This window comes from Falco punctatus, assembly GCF_963210335.1.
Source record: "Falco punctatus genome assembly, chromosome: 2".
Classification (NCBI taxonomy): Eukaryota; Metazoa; Chordata; class Aves; order Falconiformes; family Falconidae; genus Falco; species Falco punctatus.
In genome coordinates, this window is record NC_137581.1 from 74,703,700 (window position 1) to 74,726,002 (window position 22,303).

At 40.9% G+C, this 22,303-nt stretch overlaps 1 protein-coding gene across 1 annotated transcript in view; it reads left to right on the top strand.

Annotated features, from left to right (window-relative positions):
• Positions 1 to 20,740, top strand: part of GYG2 (glycogenin 2) — a 33,870-nt gene extending 13,130 nt beyond the window's left edge. The window contains 3 exon segments of the mRNA XM_080374671.1: positions 536 to 676; positions 2,349 to 2,459; positions 4,386 to 20,740. Coding sequence (XP_080230797.1) covers positions 536 to 676; positions 2,349 to 2,459; positions 4,386 to 4,547 — 414 coding nt within the window. The 3' untranslated portion in view covers positions 4,548 to 20,740.
• Positions 20,741 to 22,303: the final 1,563 nt, after the last annotated feature.

Below are 22,303 nucleotides of genomic sequence, written 5' to 3' on the forward strand. Positions count from 1 at the left end.
TTCTTGGAGACCAGCAGCATAAAGTAATGCATGGAAGTAAGGTTTTTAATTTTGTATCCAGAAAAGACAATTTAAATCACACTTATGCATATGTAAATTTAATATTAGACTATTGGCATCACTGAACTAATTGCATAGTCCTGTAAGATCAGTTGAACAATTACCGTCAAAGCCCCAGAGAGTAATTTGGTTTGTTAACCTCATGACAAATTGGAAAGCAGAAGAAGGAATGGGTAGTTTTTGATCTCGTACTTTAACATGCTTTAATTTTTAAGAAATTGTGCAGTAAAGAAATATTTCAGCTATGGTACATTACAGTGGAAATACCTGTTTGATTTACCTGCTGCTGCTGCTGGCATGGTCGTGCGTGCAAAAATGTAAATCAATGTGCTCTAAATCTGGGACCACAGTCTTTTTTGACTTTATTAACTTAGTCCTTTAATGCTGAAATCCCTGTAAGGAAGTGAAACTGTTGTAAGGTAAGACTTTCCTGCAAAATCGTATTTCAGTGGTGAGATGTTTTTGTTTTTGTTAGCACACTTTCAATGGAGTTGAAATTACACTGAAAAAGGTCAGTCCTTATGTGGCCAATTCGCTGCAAATGCCTGTGCTTCCAGAGCAGACGTATGAAAAATATCCCACAGTGTGTTCACCTGAAGAACTTGCTTTCAAAGCTGTAAGTATATTGTATATTACTGTATGCAGTAACAAAGTAAAATGAGATACTAAAATGAGATTTTATTAAATATACCTCTGATTGGGAGATTGTATCTTCTTCAGTTTAGCTGTAGCTATTGAATTTTCTTGCTAGCATCAGAAATAGAGTATTTATATTCTTTAGTCTTTAGTCACACATGCATGATGTGTCTGGAGGTTTTAAAAAGCTTGCGTTAAATTCTATGAAGAGGTTACTTACTGAAAATTGTTAGCTACTGGAAATATAATATTAAAATAAGGTGTTACCAAAGTAATATTTTTAATATTAATATTCTTGTGAATTAATATATTTTAAACCTTCTCCCAGAAGTGTTGACTGAGAGAACTGTTCCTCAATTTTCTGCGATTTGGGAAACAAGGAGTGTCTTACAAGGATTCACTGATGAATATTGCAGGGGTCCTTGTTCTTTTGTCACTCTTGTATTTGGGTGTTTTGTTTCACTGACTCCCCTTATTTTATGAATGAATGAAGTTGGACATAATATCACAGTGTTTCTGCTATTTATATATATATATACAGGTGTAAGTCTTTATGTGTTGTATGATAAACCATACTTGGCAAGTTACAACTGGGAGAAAATAAAATTAATGTTCTAATGTCATTTACTATTGTAACTTGTGGACTACTCTTTAGTAAGACGAAGACAATTTTTACTATGTTCAGTGTTTCATCCCTTTAGACGGTAGTTACTCCATAAAGTAAAACTGTAGTTTCCTTCCTTTCTTTTCCACCCTGAACATGGAGGGGATGAAGTAAAACTGCAAAACTTCCGGCTCTATAACTTAAGAATAATTTATTTGCAAAAAGGATGTGTTATCTTGTGTGCCTCATGCACGTGATTCCATTGGAAATGCTCAAACTAAGTAGGGATACATTTTCAAGATGTTTGCTTAGGGTAAAAAAACCCATAATATTCACTTAAAGTAGTGCCATTCAAACTTAAATTTCTTTTATTTTTTTGATTACCAGGATTATTTTATCAGAAGATCATAATAATTAGAAATTAACAGCCTGATTCTCATCTTACTTAGGAACGCCATATTCCACTTCTTGTTGCTTAGCTTCAGTAATCTTGTAGGATTGTTTTGGTGGAAGAGACTTCAGAATGGGGACTGTCTACTAATTTACGGGGGTTTATTTGGCAAAGGCAAATATTTGTGGCTATATTTTTGGGGCAATGTATCTTACTCTGTTTTGGAATACATTGTTTTGTTCTTTTCTATGAATATAAAAAGCTCATGAGTTACAGAGCAAGCTATTATCTTAAAATGAGCTTGTTGTTGCAGTTTGGCCTCATGAGTGGTAGGCATCTACTGTCAGCTAGCTTTCCAGGTTGTTTCTGTAGTCACTGAAGAATGACGGCCACTCTGAACCTATTTTAGAATGAGATGAGCTACCCTCTGGAGGTACTTATCCTAGATTGATTATAGCAGGAGCTTAGATTCAATGCCATTTTGATAGCTAAAGCTGGGTGAGATGAATTTTGTCCTTGGTGATAATATGTTCCATTCCTTTTCCTTCCATCCACTTCCATCCCCAAGACTAAAATCACTTTGTATTGTATGAATTCACTTGATAAGGAACCTATGAAAAATATTCTCCTAATAAAACCTCAGTGGCTGTATTTTAGCAACCTGTATGTGAAGTTGAACAAACTGGTTCTAACGTCCATCTCGGTGAGCTTGACAGACCTTCAGAACAGCTTTTATTTCATCCTGCGTTTCCGGAAACGTCAGAACTGGTACATGTAGCTTTCTGCATTGTACGTCTGATAATTGCATGCATGTCTTTGCTGCCAAAATCATTTTGGGAAATATCAACTAATCATGATGCAGTGTGCAAATAATTTTTTTAATGTTTTAGCTATGTAATTCCTTAACTGCTTTCAATGCTAGGATATGATCTCTTTCAACTTTTCTTTTAAAAACTTCTAAATGTATATTTTCCTCTGCTAGCCCCCAAGTAGTAAATGCATGGTGTTAATTTTAGCTCTCCCAGTACTAATACAAGCAAAGCTGTTCTTTTTGTTGTTGTTGTTTTTGTTTTGTTTGTGGGGTTTTTTTTACCTGCTGAAATAATGTTTCCAAGGAAGTGGAAAATTAATGTACAGTGAGTTGGGCATGGAGCCTAAGCTACTAGGCTTTCCTTTGTGGTCTTGCACTGCATTTATCTGTGGGTAATGGGGACAGCAGTGCCATTCTTGGTGTTGATGCGGGTGACAGGGTGTCAAGGACTTTTGTATCTTGTAAGGTACACAACAGAGCCATTTTCCTAGTGCGTCCTTTTGTATGCTTGTGAACCACTATGGTGAAATACTCTTAAGACTGTGAAACAAAAGTGTAGGTGAAACTGCAGCTCCCGTGCAGCCAGGGGTGTCTGGGCCCTAGCTAAAATTCTTCATTTTTAAAAACATGGTGATTCCTGTCTTGTTAATGGCATCTGAAGCCATTGATAAGGCTTGCCAATGGTAAAGGAAGGAATCTTCATGGATTACTGCAGCTATGTGTATACAAAGCCTAAAAATTAAATACCAAATATTTTTGCATATTTGCATTTTTAGGGCACAAACATGTTCATGCTCTTCAGAGTATTTATTCATGTTTAAAGTTACATACAGAGTGGGACCCAGGTGGGGATACATATGAAAGGATGCAGTTGCCTAAACCTGTAAATGTCACGTTGGCTGTGTGAAATACTTTATACTTGCCTGCAGCTGCAGATCTTGTGCAAGTCCTGTGCTTTACCTTGCCCGAATAGGCAGATGTAACAGATATTCCAGGACATTTCGGCAGTTTAAGCCACAGATTCCTGCCCATTAAGTTATATTCTGAAACATTTTTATGTTGGATTTGAGGGCTTCACCAGCCGTTCTGGTTGATTTGTTTTGTGTATAACGTGAGATGGCTTGTTTGCCTTGGAGCCTTTTGGACTAGTACTGAAAGCAGGTTTTCAGTAGCTGCCTTGACTAGTCCTTGCTATATTTCATCTTTATTACTGGCTATAATTGGGATGTTCTGGTTTTACTGACATTGGTCAATCATGGGCACAGTTTTTCTGCTATGTAGTTGAAATTATCACTAATAATGTATCTTGCATTTGTGCACTTATGATAGCTTGATCTTGAACCAGGATTCACAATTTTGGACCATCATTCAAAATGAACTAGTTATTGGTATAATGAATAGTGTCAATCTTTTGAATTAGTTTATATGGATAATGCGTCTCACATCTGATAAATAATACTGATTTTGCTGGAGATAGGTAGAACAAATGACAAAAAATTCTAGGAACTTACATTCACATAAAAGCCTGCTTAAGACAAAATTTGCACAGATGCAATGTTATACTTTATTGTAGGAGATTTTCCCCCCTAAACAGGCCATATTTGTAATATTCTTATTGTGGTGTTGCTGAGTATGCCAAGGTCTGAGTTAAGACAAGTAAAATAAATGTTTGGTAATGTTCAAAGGTGTCATGGCAAGTAGTAAAAGCATGGGAAAATGAGAGCACATAATCAAAACAAGAATGAATGTTTGAATACTGTTTGTTTTATTATTTTAACTGGGACTGCACAAAGCAGAAGTTTGACATTTGATGTTTAACTTCACAGCACCGAAATGAGAACAACCAAATGACTGTTTTCCCACTGTTCTGCTTCTTCCCACAGAATAATGTCGCACATTCTGTTTCAGAGCTGTCTATTCACTTCAGACCAGAAGAACCAATCCCAGAAGATGAACGGAGAAAATGGGAGGAAGGGCGCATGGACTATATGGGCAAAGATGCTTTTGAACATATCAAAAAGAAATTGGATGCATTTTTACATTAAGATGGAGCATACTGTAATGGCCACCATGATCTGTGTTTCTTCTGTAAATGCAACCCTTGAATACTTGGCTATCTTCATAGTTTATTTGACACCAAAGTTAAAGGGGTAGATATAGATCCTCATATATTTTTGGGGAGGATTAACAGATATGGACTCCTGTTTTTTACTGTTCAGAGTGCCTCATCTTTATTGTTATGTGTGTTTCATCTTCATTGTTCTCCCATAGTGCCTTCTGAAGTATAATGAATGATAGCCTCTGAGTTTGAACTCACATTTTTATCAGTGTTTGCTGCTCCTTCCCACAGCATTCTGCAGAAACAGTCACGAGTGTGAAACATGTTGGAAATTTGAGATTATTTCCCAAGTGGGGATTATTTTGGAAGTACTTTTGGAAGATGCTATGAAGCTATTTAAATGAAAACCTTGTTCTTGAAACCAAATTAACACTTTTAAGGGCAACTGTAGTGTAGACTTCAATATGAGAAAAAAGTGAGGAGATGAAATCCTGGCCTCATAGGAATCTGCAACAAAACTTTTTAATTTAAGTATTCTTAGGATTAGAGGAAATTCAGACTTCATCTGAGATCACTAGTGGATGTTCTCCGTATTTATAGGAAGCTGCTCAGCTTCATCGCCAGCATGATGAAAAGTGGTGTAAAACTGGTTAAGACAGACTGACAATGTATGTTAACCTTTTTGTATATTGTTGCTATAGGATACTGTTGGTTTTTTTAGAAATTGTTAGCTTCACTTGCATATTCAGAGTTGCTAGTCAGAGGAAAAAATGCTGAGACTATGGTATAAACCTTCTGGTGCTTTATATCAGTTTGTTTACAGTACTTCCAATTGCAGTTGACAAACGCATTCTTCTTGTTTAGCTTTGTTGCCCCATATTGCAGCCTACTTAAGTGCAACTGAAAACACAGTTGGCACTTGTTTTAGTAAACAGGCCCTTTGGAGATCTTTTAAACAATAGCTCTGTGTGGGAACTAATAAATCTGTGAGTATAGTTCCAGAAAAATCTACTAGTGAGACTCCCATTATATTAAGGATACTTATGGGGGATTGCTTTGCGAATTTGGGTACTTAAATTTAACCAATGTCAGCAAGTTTGTCTTAGCAAACAAGGATAAAGAAACACTTGAACGAAGAGCTCGACAGGCATGCTAATACGATAACAGATTTGACACAGTTATTCATGACACCACACAATATTAGAATAAGAAATCTGCAGTGCTGATGCAGGACTTAAAACATGTTTCAGTCTTAATATGTCACCAGTTTTGGTACAGATATACCTAATGAAATAACTTGGGAATTCTGTTTAAAAAGCAATGATGTGATGTTATGCATCAGAGGGATTGCCATAGATGCTAGCAGAGAAAAAGGCAGGTAGGAGGGAAGGAATTTTTGTTTCTTTTTCCTCCATCCAGAAAGATTGGGGGCAGGGGGGCGTAACTTGCACAAATTAGGAAAGGAATGAATGAGTCTAAAGGTCCCTGAAAGGAAGAAAAATTATCTTTGAGTATTTTAGAATTACTTTCTAATATTCACAATAGTGGATTTGCTTTTGTGGGGTATTTCTGATTTTATCTAGTTCTTTATTTCTCATTTATTCTAAGCACTCTTAAAGTGGGAATCTCTTTGGTGGGTCTGCTGAATTCAAGCTTCTAGTTCAAGTTAGATGTTTAGGGCCTCTGAAGTCAAAGTGAGAGATGTCCAGAAGATGTTCTTCTCAAGGTCTCCATTAATCATAAAGGGACCCTTGATACCCTGTCTCCCTTGGGTAGGTAACCTTTGTGTGTTAACGTGGGTAGGTGCGTTCTGCCGGTTGTGTGTGGTGCAGTGCAGCACTATGTGGAGATTACAGTAGCTGCAGGGTACTCTTACTTACATAGCACTTGATCTGCTGATTATCCCCATTTCTTGGTGAACTTGTGCACCTCTGAGAATGTTCCGTTTCATAAGCATTATTGCTAATATAATTCAAACGGGTTTTGAAGACTATATAAAACCGTAATCAACAATGTGAACTCGTGCTTCATGCAGCTGTACTTTTTACAGTAACTGTTAGATCTTACTGGGCACATTAATGAGATTATGGGAGAAACTTTACTGATGTGAAATCAGTAACTGAAAAGTTTTAAAATAGGCATATGACTGTAGTAAAAGGAGTTGTCATGGAATACGTTTGGAAGTGTTAATATGTAAAATGGTACTGTGTGTGGATTATACAATGTTTTGCGAAGAACTGTAGTACATTAATGTCGTGGAAATAAAATAGAAATGGAAAGCACATACGAAGTCATGTGTTTCTCAGATGATGCAGGGTTACAGGTTGTTTATGTTGTGCCAGCAAGTATTATTTGTGACTTGCTAGTGACTTTATTTTTTTTTTTAATTTTGTTAAATTGCTTTTGAGACATTAGCACTAGCTGCTGAGCAGAATTAAAAGGTGTGTGTTATAATTATTTCTACAGACATACATAATTATAAGCTTTAGTATCTCTTGAATTAGCATAGCAGTAGTTGTTTTATTACATTTCATGGAAAAACATAGCTGTGGTTGAAATCCCTGCCTGAGTTTGTGTACTGTCTTCACACAAAAAATGTTGAACTAGTTAGAAGTAATGTGGTGCCGCAGTGGATTCTAGTACAGTACTGTTGTCACCAGGGTGTGAGAAGGGAGAATCTTGTAAACAAATTCAGAATTTGCAAGTGCTGTACTTTGGGCAGCATTTTTTGCTCTTAAGGACATCCTCCTGAAATCTTGGGGCCACAAGCAGGTCTGGGGGGTGTTGGATCTGGGTGATCCACAGGGTTGAGGTTTGCTAAGTCAGAACATGACTTGGAAAAAAAACTTAGCAAGCTTAACTTGGAATTTCTTCCACTAATTGTGATATAGCTTTTACCCTTAGGGTAAAGAAAGTTAAGAAGCGTAGGCTTTTTGGTGCAAGACATTGTTGCTTTGGCAATTTGGAAGGCACTGTGGAATAACAACCTCAATGAAATGTAGAGGGAGAACTGCAGATCTTTTACCAGCTGGTCTCTGTGTGCGTGTGTGTGTGTAACTGAGAGTTTTGTCAGTATTGTTTTTAAGCCCTAGTGACCTGACAAGCAGCTGTAAAGATTTTGAAAGGCCAGACTGACCTACCGCTGTGTGGCAGACTCCGTATTTAAAGAGGACAGATTGTGTTTAAAAACAAAACATGCTGATTGTTCTGTGATGTCCTTAGAGTTATTCACAGCTAGACTTAGAGGCTAATTTCGTTTGCCATACAACTTTTTTATTGGGTGCTCTTCATGTATAAACAGGAGATAGTGTGGGTGTGCCACAAGGAAAATTCTTGAAAATTTTAGACATGTGGGATAATTTCCTAGCCTACAGGAAAAGGAGGTGGTTGTTCTTGAAATATCACTTTACTTACTGCCTGGTGTCTTGTGAGGACCTTTCCAACTGGGTTGTTTTTGGGGAATAAGTTTTCTTTGTGTCTCTAGTTCAGTCAGCTCACATCAGTTGTTTTGTAAGGCTGACATTTGAAAAAATGCATATTTATTTTTTTTTTAAACGTTGATTTTTCTGTCCACAAATGGGAGGCTGGGTTAGTGGCAGGTGGCTTGATACATTTACATGCTCCTGAAAATGTCTACTTGTTCACCAGAAACAACTCTGCAGCATGCCTGTTTGTTCCTTCATGGATCTGATTCTGTTCATTTGTTAATCCAAACTGTTCCGATTCCTATGACTTTGAAAATAACACGAGATGGGCCCGTTTTTTTTAATTCACATCTCTAATATCTTTACCTTTGTGTAAAGGTATTTAGGTCAGTCTATGGGGAAAATGTTTTAAGTATTTGATTGGGGGGTTTCCCCCAGTTTTCTCGACGTCATTTTGGGGGTTTATTTCTGTGTTTTGTTTTTTTTTTAAATCACCCTTGTAAGTGAGCTTAAATGCATAGCAGTCAATTCTCAGCCTGCAAAAATACATGTTCATTTATATTAGTCATTGAAGTAGTCTGCGTTTACCACTGCCATTATTATAGCAAAGGTAGTTAAAAATACAGTGCTATAAAATTGACTTTAAACATTATAAAAACTAATTGTTAGAAGGCTGACAATGATATACTGTGAGTAAAGGAGAAAAATACAGCTGCAAGTATTTTTCCTGAATTTTACTTTGACTGTTGTCGGAACCCTTTCAACTTTAACAAACTGGAGAGGAAAAAAAAATAAAAAAATGTTAGGAGAGCCAGCCTTCGACTTGTGATTATTTTAATGCTTTTCTCACTTCAGTATGGCATAATGTTAATTGCCTTGGAAAAGTGTTTGTTCCCTTTATGGTACTGTACAGGTTTCTGGATCATAAATATAGGTGGTTTTCCTTTAGATGTATAATATCAGCAACAGGTGATTTGTTTTATTTCAGAGAAGTAAGATTTTCAAAGCCTTCTTATAGTATTAAATACTTGGAACAGAACTGATTGCATGTGATGGGTGAGTACCTGTTTTGTTAGTTTAAAGACTTCCTGCACCCCCACCCCCCAATACCCCCAGTTCTTTGTGTTTCCAAACCTTTAACTTAAAGGTTTTAGACAAATGGCTGAACAGGAGCCAGGGTTGTTTGGAACGTGTAGTATCAGTATTTTCACTATTTATCTTAGAGAAATGGGGGTGCTTTTTTATTATTATTATTATTTTCTTGCTTTCAAAAAATCTTAGTAATGCAGTAGTATGTTGATGCAAAGACAAACTAGGTTTTTCATAAATTTGTTTTTTACCGTGTTGTTTAGATAAAACATTACAATCAAACCATTCTACAAAAATCTTCCAATATTTTATTCAGTTCAACAGAGTATATATATGTGTGTGTGTATTTTGACCTCCAGTCTGGTCATGAGCAAAACTTTTTTGATATTTACTCCTTCTTTTTGGTCATTTATGTAAATGCTTCTCAAATATACTCAGTCTCCTCGGAATTTCAGGCTGAATGAATTTAGCTCAAATTGCTTTTCTCAGTTTATCTGCTACACAATTACTTTGTATCCTCAAATGATGGGATCTTATGATCCATATGCTGGCATTCCCTTGGGTCCCAGTAGGGAGCAAAGCAACATGTCTGATACTTAAACATGGTGAAGTGAGGTCTCTTAGAAGCTTATTGTTTCACAGCAGTGAGACTTGGCAATTACTTTATTGAGTCACTCCAATGCAACAATTCTGAATGTCATTTAATAATGGTCAACCATTGAGATGCAAGTCAGCTGTATAAATGTCAAACATTTATACAGTCCAGCCACAGCTCTTCCAGTAAAAACAAACTTCATTTGTGACAAAGTAATGCTTCCCTCTCTGTGGTGTCTATGTTTAACCATGTGTAGGCACATTCTCCTGTGGTTAACACTGGCTTGGAGATTTGCCAATTGTGTCATGTTTTCCCAAGAGGCCATTTTATATGGTGCTTGCTCCCTTCTTTGAAGGGAGAGACCATGAGAAAAGAAGGGACAAAGCATGTAATTTAGCTTTCATTCGTATATTTTGCAAAAGATCATTATAGATGATTTTTCAAGCAAACCTATGTAAATGAGTTGAGAATTTGTTTGTAAGTATTATTCAAATGCAAACGTTTTTTGTAACAGCATTTTTACCTATTAATGCATTTGATATGGAAGTGTGTGCCAGGACAACTCTTTTAAGTGTGATGCTGAGTTCACCTGCTTCATGGGGAATATACATTTCCCAGGAGATCAGAACAATACCCTGTGCAGAGCTTGCACGTTCTGGTTAGAGAGACAAACAACAGACAAAGAGTTCTGCAACTACTTCATGGCTACAGTCTGCAGGAAACAGGTAAAATAATTTACCTCCTTTCCCTGCTTAGCACTGTCTCCTCAAACTGCATCTTTTAAGATACATGTAGCTTTAGAAAGTTAAAGGAATTTAGGACCTAAAATAGTCTTCCCTCCTATCCCCCATGTTTTTTTGAAGTCACATTGCATATCCTGTTCAGCAATTGCTCATTACTTTGTTCTCCTGTCCCCTGCAGATCACCCCTGTGCTGTGCGGGCTCTCTGCCCTCTTCCTCTCCCTGTATGGGGAGAGCCCCTTTCCCTACACCTGTTTGAGGTCTCTAGCAGTTACTTGACAAAAGCCATTAACTCTGTGCTGCCAGGCCCGTTTCCTCCCCCTCTGCCCAAAAGCCCCTCCGGCTTTCCACAGATGCTGGCCAAGGTGAAATTATCTGTGTTTGGGTGTCAGGAAGGCAGCATGTATATTCACATCTGGCTCTATATGGCAGCTCAGCAGATTTATGTGCACTTGGAGATGAGAGTTCAGGGGTTTTGCTGATGTACCAGTCTTCCTAACCTCTCAGCAGGAGCTTGGACCCATGCTTAAATGCTGTGTGGGTGCTTGAACACTTTCCCATCCCCTGGTACACGCTCTAGTCGCGGCCTGGTCTGGGACTGGCCATGTTCTTGTGTATGACTGGGGTGGGTGAGTGGGGAGGGCGGTGAGGTGAGCTGAAAAAGGCTTGTCTTCAACAACGAAGTTGTCTGACAACGAAGCTGTTCCTGAACTGACTGGCTGCACTCTAGAGAACAGCTTTTGGCTTTGCTCCCCACTGAGCAATGAGGTTTCTCCCCCACCTCTGAATCAGCCAGGCTGGCTTTAAAACGCACAGTCTTTTATGCTCTTTCCTTTCTGCATGAATCCAGTGAAATACAGCTGCTCTGGCTTCAATTCCTGTCAGCCACAGAAAAACGTCAAATCTTCTGACAAGTTCTCAGCAGTGCTGATGTGGATTTAAATGCTATCAAGCAGTAAGAACAAATGTATTTTTAGATACTTCTGTCAAGTCTGACATTGATGTGTCCTATCAGTTCATTGTCAGATTAGCCCTTTGACTTATGTGGAATAATTTCCACGTAACTTGCTTGGTGACCTTTTAAAGAAAAGGTAAAACAGGAAATAACCTGAAGAAATGCCTGGTCAGCTGTTTGGAGACTTGGGTTTGATGCTGCATCATGGTCACAACCTGTGCTGTTTAGAGCAAAATAAGAGCTACTTGCCACGCCGGTGACATACCACATAGGGCGTGTAAGTCAGGAGCTTGCGTGAAAACACTGCAAAAGGTGCACAGTCCAGGCGTACACACTCTTTTGTCCTGAGGCTGGTGAAAGGGCTGGGACCTGCTGTTGCAGCTCAAGATCTGAGCACACCACGCGCTGCTCTGGGATTACCAGCTGCTGTGGGCCACCTTATCTCCTCCCATTTCTAAAAGGCAAAAAATGACACACAGACAACCTTACAACCTTGGTACTGAACGGAGCTGCACTGGTGGGGTTCTGCGGGGCAGCTAGTTTTAAGGAAACAAGTTGCCTGAAGCACCTACCGTACTGCTCTTACCATCCCTTCTTTTAAAATCTTGCTGACCTTTATCTGTGTGGTAGAGTGAATACACAGTGTTCAGGAAGGCTTAGAAGTTCGAATCAAAGTCTGACACACAATCTACTTTTTTTGAAGCAGAAAATGCAGAAGCCTGTGCTTAAAAATCGGATTTGACATGAAAACCCTGCAAGAGCATGGTTAGGATTATATATAGAGAGAGACTGATTTATTTAACCTGAGGGCAGCAAGAGAGGATTAGATATTTTAATTCCCTCCCTTTCCCTAATGACAGTACAGAGTGCTGACACTTCTTTGGCTTGGACAAGATGACCTGTACGCTGAAGTGATTAGTGTGTGCAGTGAATTTTTTAACACCTAGCGAAAACAAAGTGCTGTCTCACAAAACAAAGCACTTTTTTTTTTTTTTTTTTTTTAATGTAGCATAATAGCACTCTTCTGAAATCAGGAGCATTGCCACTCAAGTGGGACATGCAGCTGATGAATTAGTCTCGCAGATCATGACATTTGGGACCTATCTTGCCAAGGCAGCTGGGTGATGATTTTCAGTGCTCTCAGAGATCACTTAACAACATGGAAAATGTATGCCAATAGGAATCACTGTGGTTTAGCATTTCAGAATAGCTCCATACTTTGCTGCTGAACTTGAGATGATAACTTTAGCTACCTGATTTTTAAAACATACTTGTCAGTTCAGTTTTTTCCTGGGAATTCTTAAATAATAGATAAATGAATGTACAAGTGAGGCAAAAAATTGCTATAAATTTGTAGGTATTTATTTCTTTGAGGCCAGTGTGTTTCAGTATGTTTCCAAATTAAATGTGCAATTGTGCTTTTAAACACAGGACAGTTTTTTTCATTAAGAAGATAAGGCCTGAATAGAGATCCCCTCTTCGACTCAGTCTTGTTGCCTTAACATGTATATCACCTGTATAAACAGCTGCAGTTAAAGTTTGCTTTCTATCATTTATAATTTACTTGAGTTGAAAATCAGCAAGGAAATACATTTTATTTGAGTATTTGATCCAGAATTAGGCACTTAAGGGATAAATTATACAAGTGACCTATAGGCAGAATATCTTTGGAGCCTATATATATATATATTTTATTTTTTTTAAACTACAGTCTCATTGTATTTCTGTGGGTAAGAGAAAAGGTTGAAGAAAAAGCATCAACAATGTCCCTTTCAGTTATTCCAGTGTAATTTGACGCATATCTCTCTATGACTGCAGTCATGTAAATGTGAATACTATCAGCTTTTTAAAAGCTAACTGTACTGTGATTTTTGGTATTAAGAGTACGTCATCTGCTTGGTGGTTTTCTTCATCACACCAACAGAACAGGAATGTGCCACAGCACGGCTGTAGCCATGGCTTCCATATATTATTGTAAGGAGACAGCTGTTGTGCAACTGGAGTCAGGGTCTTGCAATGCTCTTCTGTAGCTTTTCCTATTCTCGTTACAGTGTCAAGGGCTCAGTGTCAGCTGATAGAGGATTCACGTCAGAAGGATCTTGTAAGAGATCAAACAGCAGCAGAGGGTCACGATGGGTTACACCATCCCTGAAACATGGGCAAATTCCTCTTTCAAAACAGGCCTCAGAGGGTTCTGGTTGGAATACTGGACTGGCATAATGAGCTTTCCATACAGTCCCACCTGTCACAGAAGCAGCACATTGGAACAGCTTAATGGCATTAGGGGTCAGGGGATGTCCCTGAAAGGTTGGTTCACATTTTAAGTGATCTGCTTTGTCATTCCTAGGGCAAGCTTATGTTGTCATATACAGGGAAAGGGTCTTTTGGGAGCTGGCAGGGTTTCAGAATGCTTTTCATGGTTCATGGGTGCACCTTGGCTCTGGGTACATGCAGGGCCATATACACCATGTGGATGGTTAGAGTCTAATATTTCTGGTGCAGAGGGAGCCTCTGCCACTTTCTTGTGTCCTTTTAAAATTCTACATGCCTCTTAGTGGGGAAAATGGAAGTGCAGGTAGGTAGTTCTGTTGGCTCTGTACGTCTCTATGAAGAAGAGCACCTGGGCAGAAACTGACCACAGTTTATTTCCATGTTCATGTTCCAGCACACTTTCAAATAGAGTGGTAATTTCAGCCATGAAAACAGTAAAATCTGGAGTCTAGTTTTTAAGATAATGTGATGGAGGCAACTAGTTTGCAGCTTTAGAGCTTGTACTTTATCAAGCTCTTGTACTGACCATGGCATAAATGCGGGTCTAACTTATAATGAAGAAATGACAAAATACTAGCAGTTCTGAAAGCAGTTCAATAGGAGATTTTTTCCTTCCTTCTCCATCTTTTTTACCCTATTCCTTGCCCTGCATTTAGAAAGCACTAAGCTGAGCTTGAAGGCATGGATGTGCCCAGGAAGAAGGCAGCAGTTAGATATTATGTCTGAAAAAGGGAGAAGAAAGGGAATATTCAACATGTGGAGCCATTTCTGTAATGCATTGAACACAAATAGCTGACAACTGCATTGTCTCTACATGGCATTTTCTTTTTGGTTCAATGGAATCAGCTGAACTTTCCTTCCTTGTCCCCAGAGCTGTTCATCATGACTGGACCCTGCAGCTTTATTCTTCTGTCTCTGTCTTATCACTACTGCTAGAATGTATTTTATTAATAAATAAAATTTTTAAACCTCTTAAAAGGTGAGGGGGAATAAATAACAGATATGAAAGCTCAGGTAATATTTTAGCTTAAAATCTGCAGCTTCTGGCTGGTGGCCTGGCTGGCTATGTATCTATTTATTCCCACCCCATGGTTTCCACATCCTGCTAAGCTAAGCTTCTGCACTTCTGTGAAGGGATGATGTCTTAATGGTTCTGAAAAGTTTTGGCATAATACATTTAGAAATGTTACAGATTTTAGATATCTCCCTTTCTGAAATTAAGAGAGAAAGGATGCAGAAGGTGGATTTCTTAAAGGAAATGGGTTCGCTTCCTGATGGCTTACTAAGGACAGGTATTCCTTAGGTCTCTTTGGGTGTGTGCTTCGGTGTTGGCTGGGATGTGCTCTGTGACCTCCTACTTTTCCCTGTCTTGTGACTAGATAAGCATTTGTCTCATGACAAAAACGCAAGCATCCTCTGTTATATGAGGGTTCCCCAAGCATGGGATTTGGGTCTTACGTCTGTTGCTCAGGTAGCATAGATACTTGTTAGAATGAGCTAAGCACTGTGGGCCATATGGATTTTTCTGATTAGCTGGCTCTAGTCAGAGCGCTATTGTGATAGTGCTAAAATAACTATTTAACAGACAAAAAATGAGATGGACAGGTAGACTTACCTAGCTATGCATACAAATTTGTGATCAATGTTCAGAAAAATGAAACTAGTCATTGTTTTCCATAAATAGTTGAGCTGAATTTCTTACAACTTATACACTGTACAGTGACTTGAAGTAATAAGTGTAGAGTGTCTGAGGAGAATTGTTCTGATTCTGCAAACTTTTAACATTCACTTTTCACAGCTGCAAATAATTACTAGAGTTGCAGAGTAGAAGAGAGCCAGGTCCTTGTTAGTTCATTCTGAAGGATACAGGGGGGCTGATTGTAATTAACCTGTGTTGGTGATCTGAGTAGACAGCTGGGTTACAGAAGGATAAAAGAAAAAAAAGGTGGTAGAAATCAGAGCTGATGAAAGCAGCAGGGGTTTCACTCATCTATCTCCAAGAGGCAAGGAGGCATACACAATTTGCTACAAGTAGCTGTGACAGAATTTGAAGGATGTGTGTGAATTTTAAGGCAACATGTTAAAGTAATGTGTCCAAGGGAAAGGAAACCTGCTTCTTCAATCCAAACATCTCTCAAACCCATCTGGTAACAATCAATCAGTTTAACGAGCAGAAAGAAATGGACTGTCACTAATAAGCCTTATTGTGCTGTGGTAGAGGAAAGGACTCTTTAACATACAGACAAAGGATTCTTCTGGCTTCTGTGAAGGGCTTAATTGATGGGCCCTGCCTGGGTGACATCAAGGCACAATGGCTTCATATCTAGCCTGTCCAATAGATAGAAGTAAACAGACAATAAATATGTAAAACGAGCATGATATACTTGTAAATGAGCTAAACCAGACTTTTAAAAGTCTGTCAGCCGAGTCAGAATTATTGGCAGTTGAAGTAAAGTATCGGAATTTCTGGCTTGCCTGAAGGCTGAGCTACATGGTAATATTTGATTAGCCACTCTTTCATATGCAGAAAGTCACATTGTTTTCAACCTCCTTGCCATGAACAGTTGTGGTTCGATGGGAAAAACTGCGGAAAGGCATGCACAGGAGATGAAGCTCTGTGTGTGGCTTCATAGAACACAAAATACCACAAATATAGCTTGCATCTGCATGTTGTGTCTATGTTACAGGTAGTGTGGGCTGTTAGAAACTGATCTGTGGAGCAGAACACTTATCGATGGCTTTACATCCATGCTGTGTTTGTGTGGGGGTGTTTTAGTGGGAGCTGACTCTTGTCTGGTCCTGTCTTTACATCTTTTAGTGATTAGAGCATGTTAGGTATGATCCTGGAGCCTACCTTACAGTTTAGTTACATCTAAACTAAAGTCCTGATCTCCAAGCCCATTCCACAACGCAACCCAAAGCACGAGTGGGAACGCTCAAGAGGGATTTGCTTCAAAAGCATGCTTCTGATCTGAACTGCAATTGTAATGTAGACACACCTTACATAGCCTGGGAGAGCAAGAGGTGGAAGCTAGGTGAGGAGAACAGCAGTTCTTTAGACTGAAAAGCAATTCTTCAAACGCATCCCTTGATGGAGGATGTATTTAGCTTTGCTAGGGAAGTGCAGCATGACTTCTAGTAGGAATTCTCTCCAGGAGCCACTGCAGTTAAAACATAGCTTTCTCTGCCCAGAAACTTTCTCTGTCCGGAAAAAAATACACATTACAAAGAAATGAAGAGAGATCTCTAAGAATGGAGACGGATTTGAAGGCATAGGAGACTTGAGTTTCTGACTGCTGTTCTGCTTTATGTAGAACAGATGGGTAAGTGGGTGCAGGGTTAGACGTGACCGAGCCTGGAGCTACTGGCAATTCTGGTGTGGGGCCAGCTTGGCACCAGTCCGCATCAGGTGAACTGATCTCTCGCTGCTCCGGTGGCAGCTGTAAGAGCTGAACTCTTCACTGTCAGTCTCTAACTCCCTGCTGAGCTGAGTATTGGGTACTTGGGGAGCACTATTCAAGGCAGCGACTCTCAAGTTTCTGCCGAGCACAGGCTGTTGTGTGCTCCCTACGGGACGGCGCAGCCCTCCTGGGGCGCGGGGCTGCCCGGCTCTGCCGCTGGGCGGTGGGTCGGGCCTCGGGCCCGGAGCGCAGGTGGGCACCGGTGGGCACAGCGCCTCGAGATGCAGCTGCTGCCCATGGCGGGGGGTTCGCCCATGGCGGGGGGTGCCCATGGTGGGGGGTGCCCGGTGGGGCCCCGGTGCTGCCCCACAGGCCCCCGCTGAGTGCCCACAGGTCCCGCGGGTGTGGGCTGCTTTTCCTACAGGGCGCCTCGAGATGTGAAAATGAAAAGCGGAGCGGCTGGCTGTGCCCGAGAGCCAGGGAGGGTTTATTTTATTTTACGTTTTTATAACCTCCTCGTCTAAAGCACTCACTGACGTCTGACAGGCGCCCCCCGGCGGCCGTTGTGGCCGTTGTGCCGTTGCCGCCGTTGCGGCCGTTGGCGGTGCTGCGCTGCCCCCTGGCGGCGCCTTCGCTTCCCGCGCTGCCGGCTGAGGGGCGCGCGGCCCGGCGGCTGTGCCCGCGGCCCCGGGCCCTAGTGCCTGCCCGCCGCGGCGCGGGGCCGGGGGCAGCGGGACGCTCTGGGGGGCGCAGCACCGCGCTGCAGCTCTCCCCTGCCAGGCATTTCCCTCCACCGCTGGCCTGCTCCTCGTGCTTACCAGAGAAGTGGGGCACCAGTCCCTCCTCCCATGTTTTTTTCTGTAATGTAATCCCATCAAGGTGCCTAATAAAAAAAGTGACCGTGACTGCGACAGAAGGAGATACTGATGGCTTAAAGCCTTAGGTTATGGAGTTGGTTCAACTAATCTTGATTTATAATTGCTGCAGAGACCCAATTTCCGCAGGAAAGATGCAGAGTGGTCATTTGCACGTGTCGTGTAGCGATGATATATTTTAATTGTGGCCAAACACACAGAAGGAGGAATCGAGTCCTGGTCTGCTTAGATAAGTAAGTAGTTAGGACAGCCAAAATTTTAGCCTCGAGCATTTTAAGGGTGGTTCTCTCACTGGTGTCACCCCATTTCATAGCCGTGTTGGTTATCAGGTCATCCAAACGTCCAGCCCAGCGGGAAGCACCAAGGCAGAGGGAGCTGCCCAGACCAGGCCCCTGCCTGCAGCTGCGCCGAGCAGCAGCCCCACAGCAGTTCTGCCCCATGGCAGCAGCCCTGAAAGGGCTGTCAAGGCCTTACCTCCCGGCTGCAAAGCAGAAAAGCCGAAGTCGCAGCACTCTTTCCCTTTTCTTTCTTTCTTTTTCTTTTTTTTTTTCTTCTTTAAATTAACAACCCCGTTCCTAATTCTTAGACAAAAACGGGTTTAGCATTTATTCTCTGCAGAGAAAATAAAGAATGAGGATTCCCAAGAGAAAAAAAAGAAATGACCAACCTTCCCTGGAAGACTTGAAGGTGCTCCACTCCATGGAAGAACTGGATTTATGATTCACTTGTACTTAGCGTTTTCTACCATATAGCTCCTTAAGCAGTGTGCAGGTTGCTCTGGATGTCACCCTGAAGGCATAGCTCCTCAAATACTGCATGGCTTGTATAGCTTAAATATTTTTCCTTGGATGAAGTACCCAGATTTGTCTTTGGGAATCAAGAACCTAAAAATAAAATTCCAGCATGGCACCTGGCACCACATACTCACATTTAGTCCTTATCCCTTTCTTCCATGTTTCCTGTTGGCCAAGAGCAGTGACATCCCACCTGTGAGCCATGCTTGTGTCAAATGTGGTGTGATGGTGAGGGCACTAACCTCAGGGTGAAACTGGCAGTAACAAGTAAGTTTTGTAGTCTTTGAGTGTTCACTGAGCAAGTAGATTCTTGGCTTGATACTATCATCGTATCAGAAAGCATCATAAAAGAAATGTAAATGGGCACAAGAAATATCACCCAGTGGACATTCTGACATCAGAAGGATTTCTTGCTGGGCTTCCTATGGTTGTCTCACCCCGTGGTCAGTGCTCAAAGTGGTCTTTGAACAGCCAGCTCTTTGTCAGTGGACCAGCTGAATGTGAACAGCTGCTGATGGTGGAATGCCCTAGCATTTGTAACTGCTACCTATTTGCAGTCGCACAAGAACTCTGTAATTCTTCTCTCACTTCACAGATAGGAAAAGCAAAACAAAAATTAAAGGGGCTGATTCAAGTTTCTAAAAGATGGGAAGATGAGTAGTCATAGCCTACTCCATCAGCTCCAGCTGTGCAGAAGGAAAAAAACTGAGTACAGTATCCCCATGAATTCATCAGCTTACCGTCATGTCATCACTTACTATCACATCATATAGTCACAGAAGGTGCGAGTCATCTCAACTAACTTTAAATTAATGTAAGGATGATTTTTATATCTGATGTGGTCAGTCTCAGCTCCCTTTTCAGTCAGTGGAGAAACAGGCCTGACTGATCTAGCCCAGATGTGCTAATCAGAAGGAGGTGAATAACACCCTGTAAACATCTGCATCTCCTCAGTGGCTATAAAACAACAAGCTCAGATCTGGGCACCTGGCATCCAGGTCACGCAAATGCCATCCTCTGTTTTCAGCGGGAATAAGGACACAGCTACCAGTCACTGGCCCGTTCTCTTTTATGCTGTAATAATGGAGGGCGACATCAACAAAGATTGGGTGGTTGTTGAAAGCTCAGGAAAGCGTCACAGCTTGTCTACTGCCACAGCTGAAAAAATCTAACAAACAGGATAGAGCTACTGAAAACAAACAAACTACCACTTAAGATAAAGACCTTATGTGTGTAGTTCCTTCTTCTTCAATCTTACACTAAATCTGATCCCAAATGCTTTTGCAGCAAAAGCGACAGAAAGGCTGCAACAACAGTGTTATTCTTGAAGCTAGGCTATGCAGGAAGCAAACTCCTTCCATCTTGGGCAAGGCAGGACACCAACAATGCAGCCATTCTGCACCTTGCAGAAGAACCGAGAGTTTGGGGCAATAAACTTACTCCAAATACCTGTACAAATGTTTTTGTGTGATAACCTGTTGCAAGCTAGAGGTCATTACATCATGTCTGATCTGCAGGAGCGGGGTGTTTATACTCACTGTCCTTTTGGTGCCACTGCACTGCACACAGAAGTACACTGCAGCAGTGAAACATGAAGTCATGCCCGGAGCGCAAAGGCAGCAAGGTGCGCCCATCAGTTACCCTGATGGAGAGGACAGGAGCCACCAGGCTGCTGAAGAATTTCAGTCTGCAGCTGGAGTATAAGCAGTACTCACTCTTTATGTATGCAGCATTACAATTTCAAGTATCATTTCTAAACCCAGCTACTGTTTAGCTAATAAGCCTGGAGATTTTTAATTGGGTGGATGGGTGGAGACAAGTGATTAGCAGTTACTAGCAGTTTTTGCAACTACAGCTAGTTCACACATCCTGCCTGGGGAGATAATTCACCATTACTGTAATCTTCCTGGAAGTAAGCGATAACCATAGTGAAGACATGGTTCACAGCTTTTAATTTTTCTGCCTGAAATGAAAGTCACTGAAGTCACTGATAGCTCTGTGAGCTTGAGGCTTTGTAATAAAATGGGGGGGGGGGGGGGGGGAAAGAAGAAAAAAAAGGTAAAAAGCCACTTACTGAATTGACTAACAGTTGGTTTAGTTACACACCACCAGTCCTTTTATGCTTCTTGCTCAAATGGCTTAGCCACCCACACTTTCTCCTGTTCTTTAGAGGAGTCTAACTCAGTGCTACAAATCCTTTACTGTGGAGGATGCTACTTCTCCCACACTGCCAGCCAAATGCAGACCATGTGCCATTTGTTCCACCTTCCCTATTCATGAGCTTCCTAGACTTGGAAAGGGCCTGTCCTGGTACTCTAACAGGATCAACCAGCTTTGTGAGCATCTGTGAATTTTTGATAAAAAGCAAAATGAAACGGGGCAACTTTGGTTTAGTTTTTTTTGAGAATTTTTTTTTCTGGGGTGGTGGGGTGGGGTGGTGGTGTTCCATCATCCCAGTGTCCCAAATCAACCAGGTTGCCTTTCAGTGATTAGAAAACTGAGTTAGCTGAACAACCTTTAATAAAACATATGGGTTTCCTTTGCCTTTCCCATATAAGCAGACAAGATGGGGAAGCTACACAGAAAGAAAGCTAGGGAATTGCCTGGTTTAGAAACAAGCAGAATTTAACTTGTGGCTGTTTGGATGCATGACATATACAGTCAGCTTCTATCTAAACAAAAAAAGGGGAGTAAGTATGGTTTATGATGCCACCTTTGTACCTGTCCTGAGGCACTGCCCCTCCAGGCCGGTGAACCACAGTTGGGAAAATGTCCACAAGGCTTGTCATAATTGATAACTGTCCCTGCAGGCAACACTCCCGTTCCTGGGACATGGATCCCTCCTTCCCAGCCTCCCATTCCTTTTCCACCTGTTAGAGAAGGGAGGTGGGGAAGTACCAAAAAAGAATAAAAGATGCTAGATATTTATTATACATATATAATAACAGGGGTTTTAACTTTTAGAATATTCAAATAACTTCAATCTATTATCAAATCTGTTATTCAAATAACAGCAGATCCTGGAGAACAGTAGAATGACTACAGTACAAATTCCATTCTTCAAAAATAAGTATTAATCTTTTTATTTTAGACTGCTTTCTTGGGTGGCACATACAGCAACCCACTACTAAGCAGTATTTTTGGCAGAAAAGGAACAATCCCACCCTCTAATGCCTGAGAAGACATTCTGGCCCATGCTTTTAATTGAATGTCATGTTTGAGAACAATCTCCACACTCCCTAAAACCATGCCCAAGAAAAAAAAGTCTTCACTAATAAGAAGCAAAATCTGACCTCGTGTCAATGGAATAGAGGTTGCAGCCCTGCTTGGTGCATCAGGAAGGGAGATTAACACAGGGCAAGCTTGGTTGTCAAACAGTTAACAATCAGAAACACCAGGAACATGACAAAATTATTTGCAGTCCTGGAGAGCAGCGAGAGGGATTAGAATAATGTTTGATTGCCCTCCAGGAGTTGAGAGTCCCAGGGATGCTCTGGGGTGGTCCCAAATGGAAGAGTGCAGAACTCAAGCAGTGAACAGGGTAGTGCTCTGAATATGCAGCAGAGAGGAAGACTTTCCACCCACATTTCTGTTGA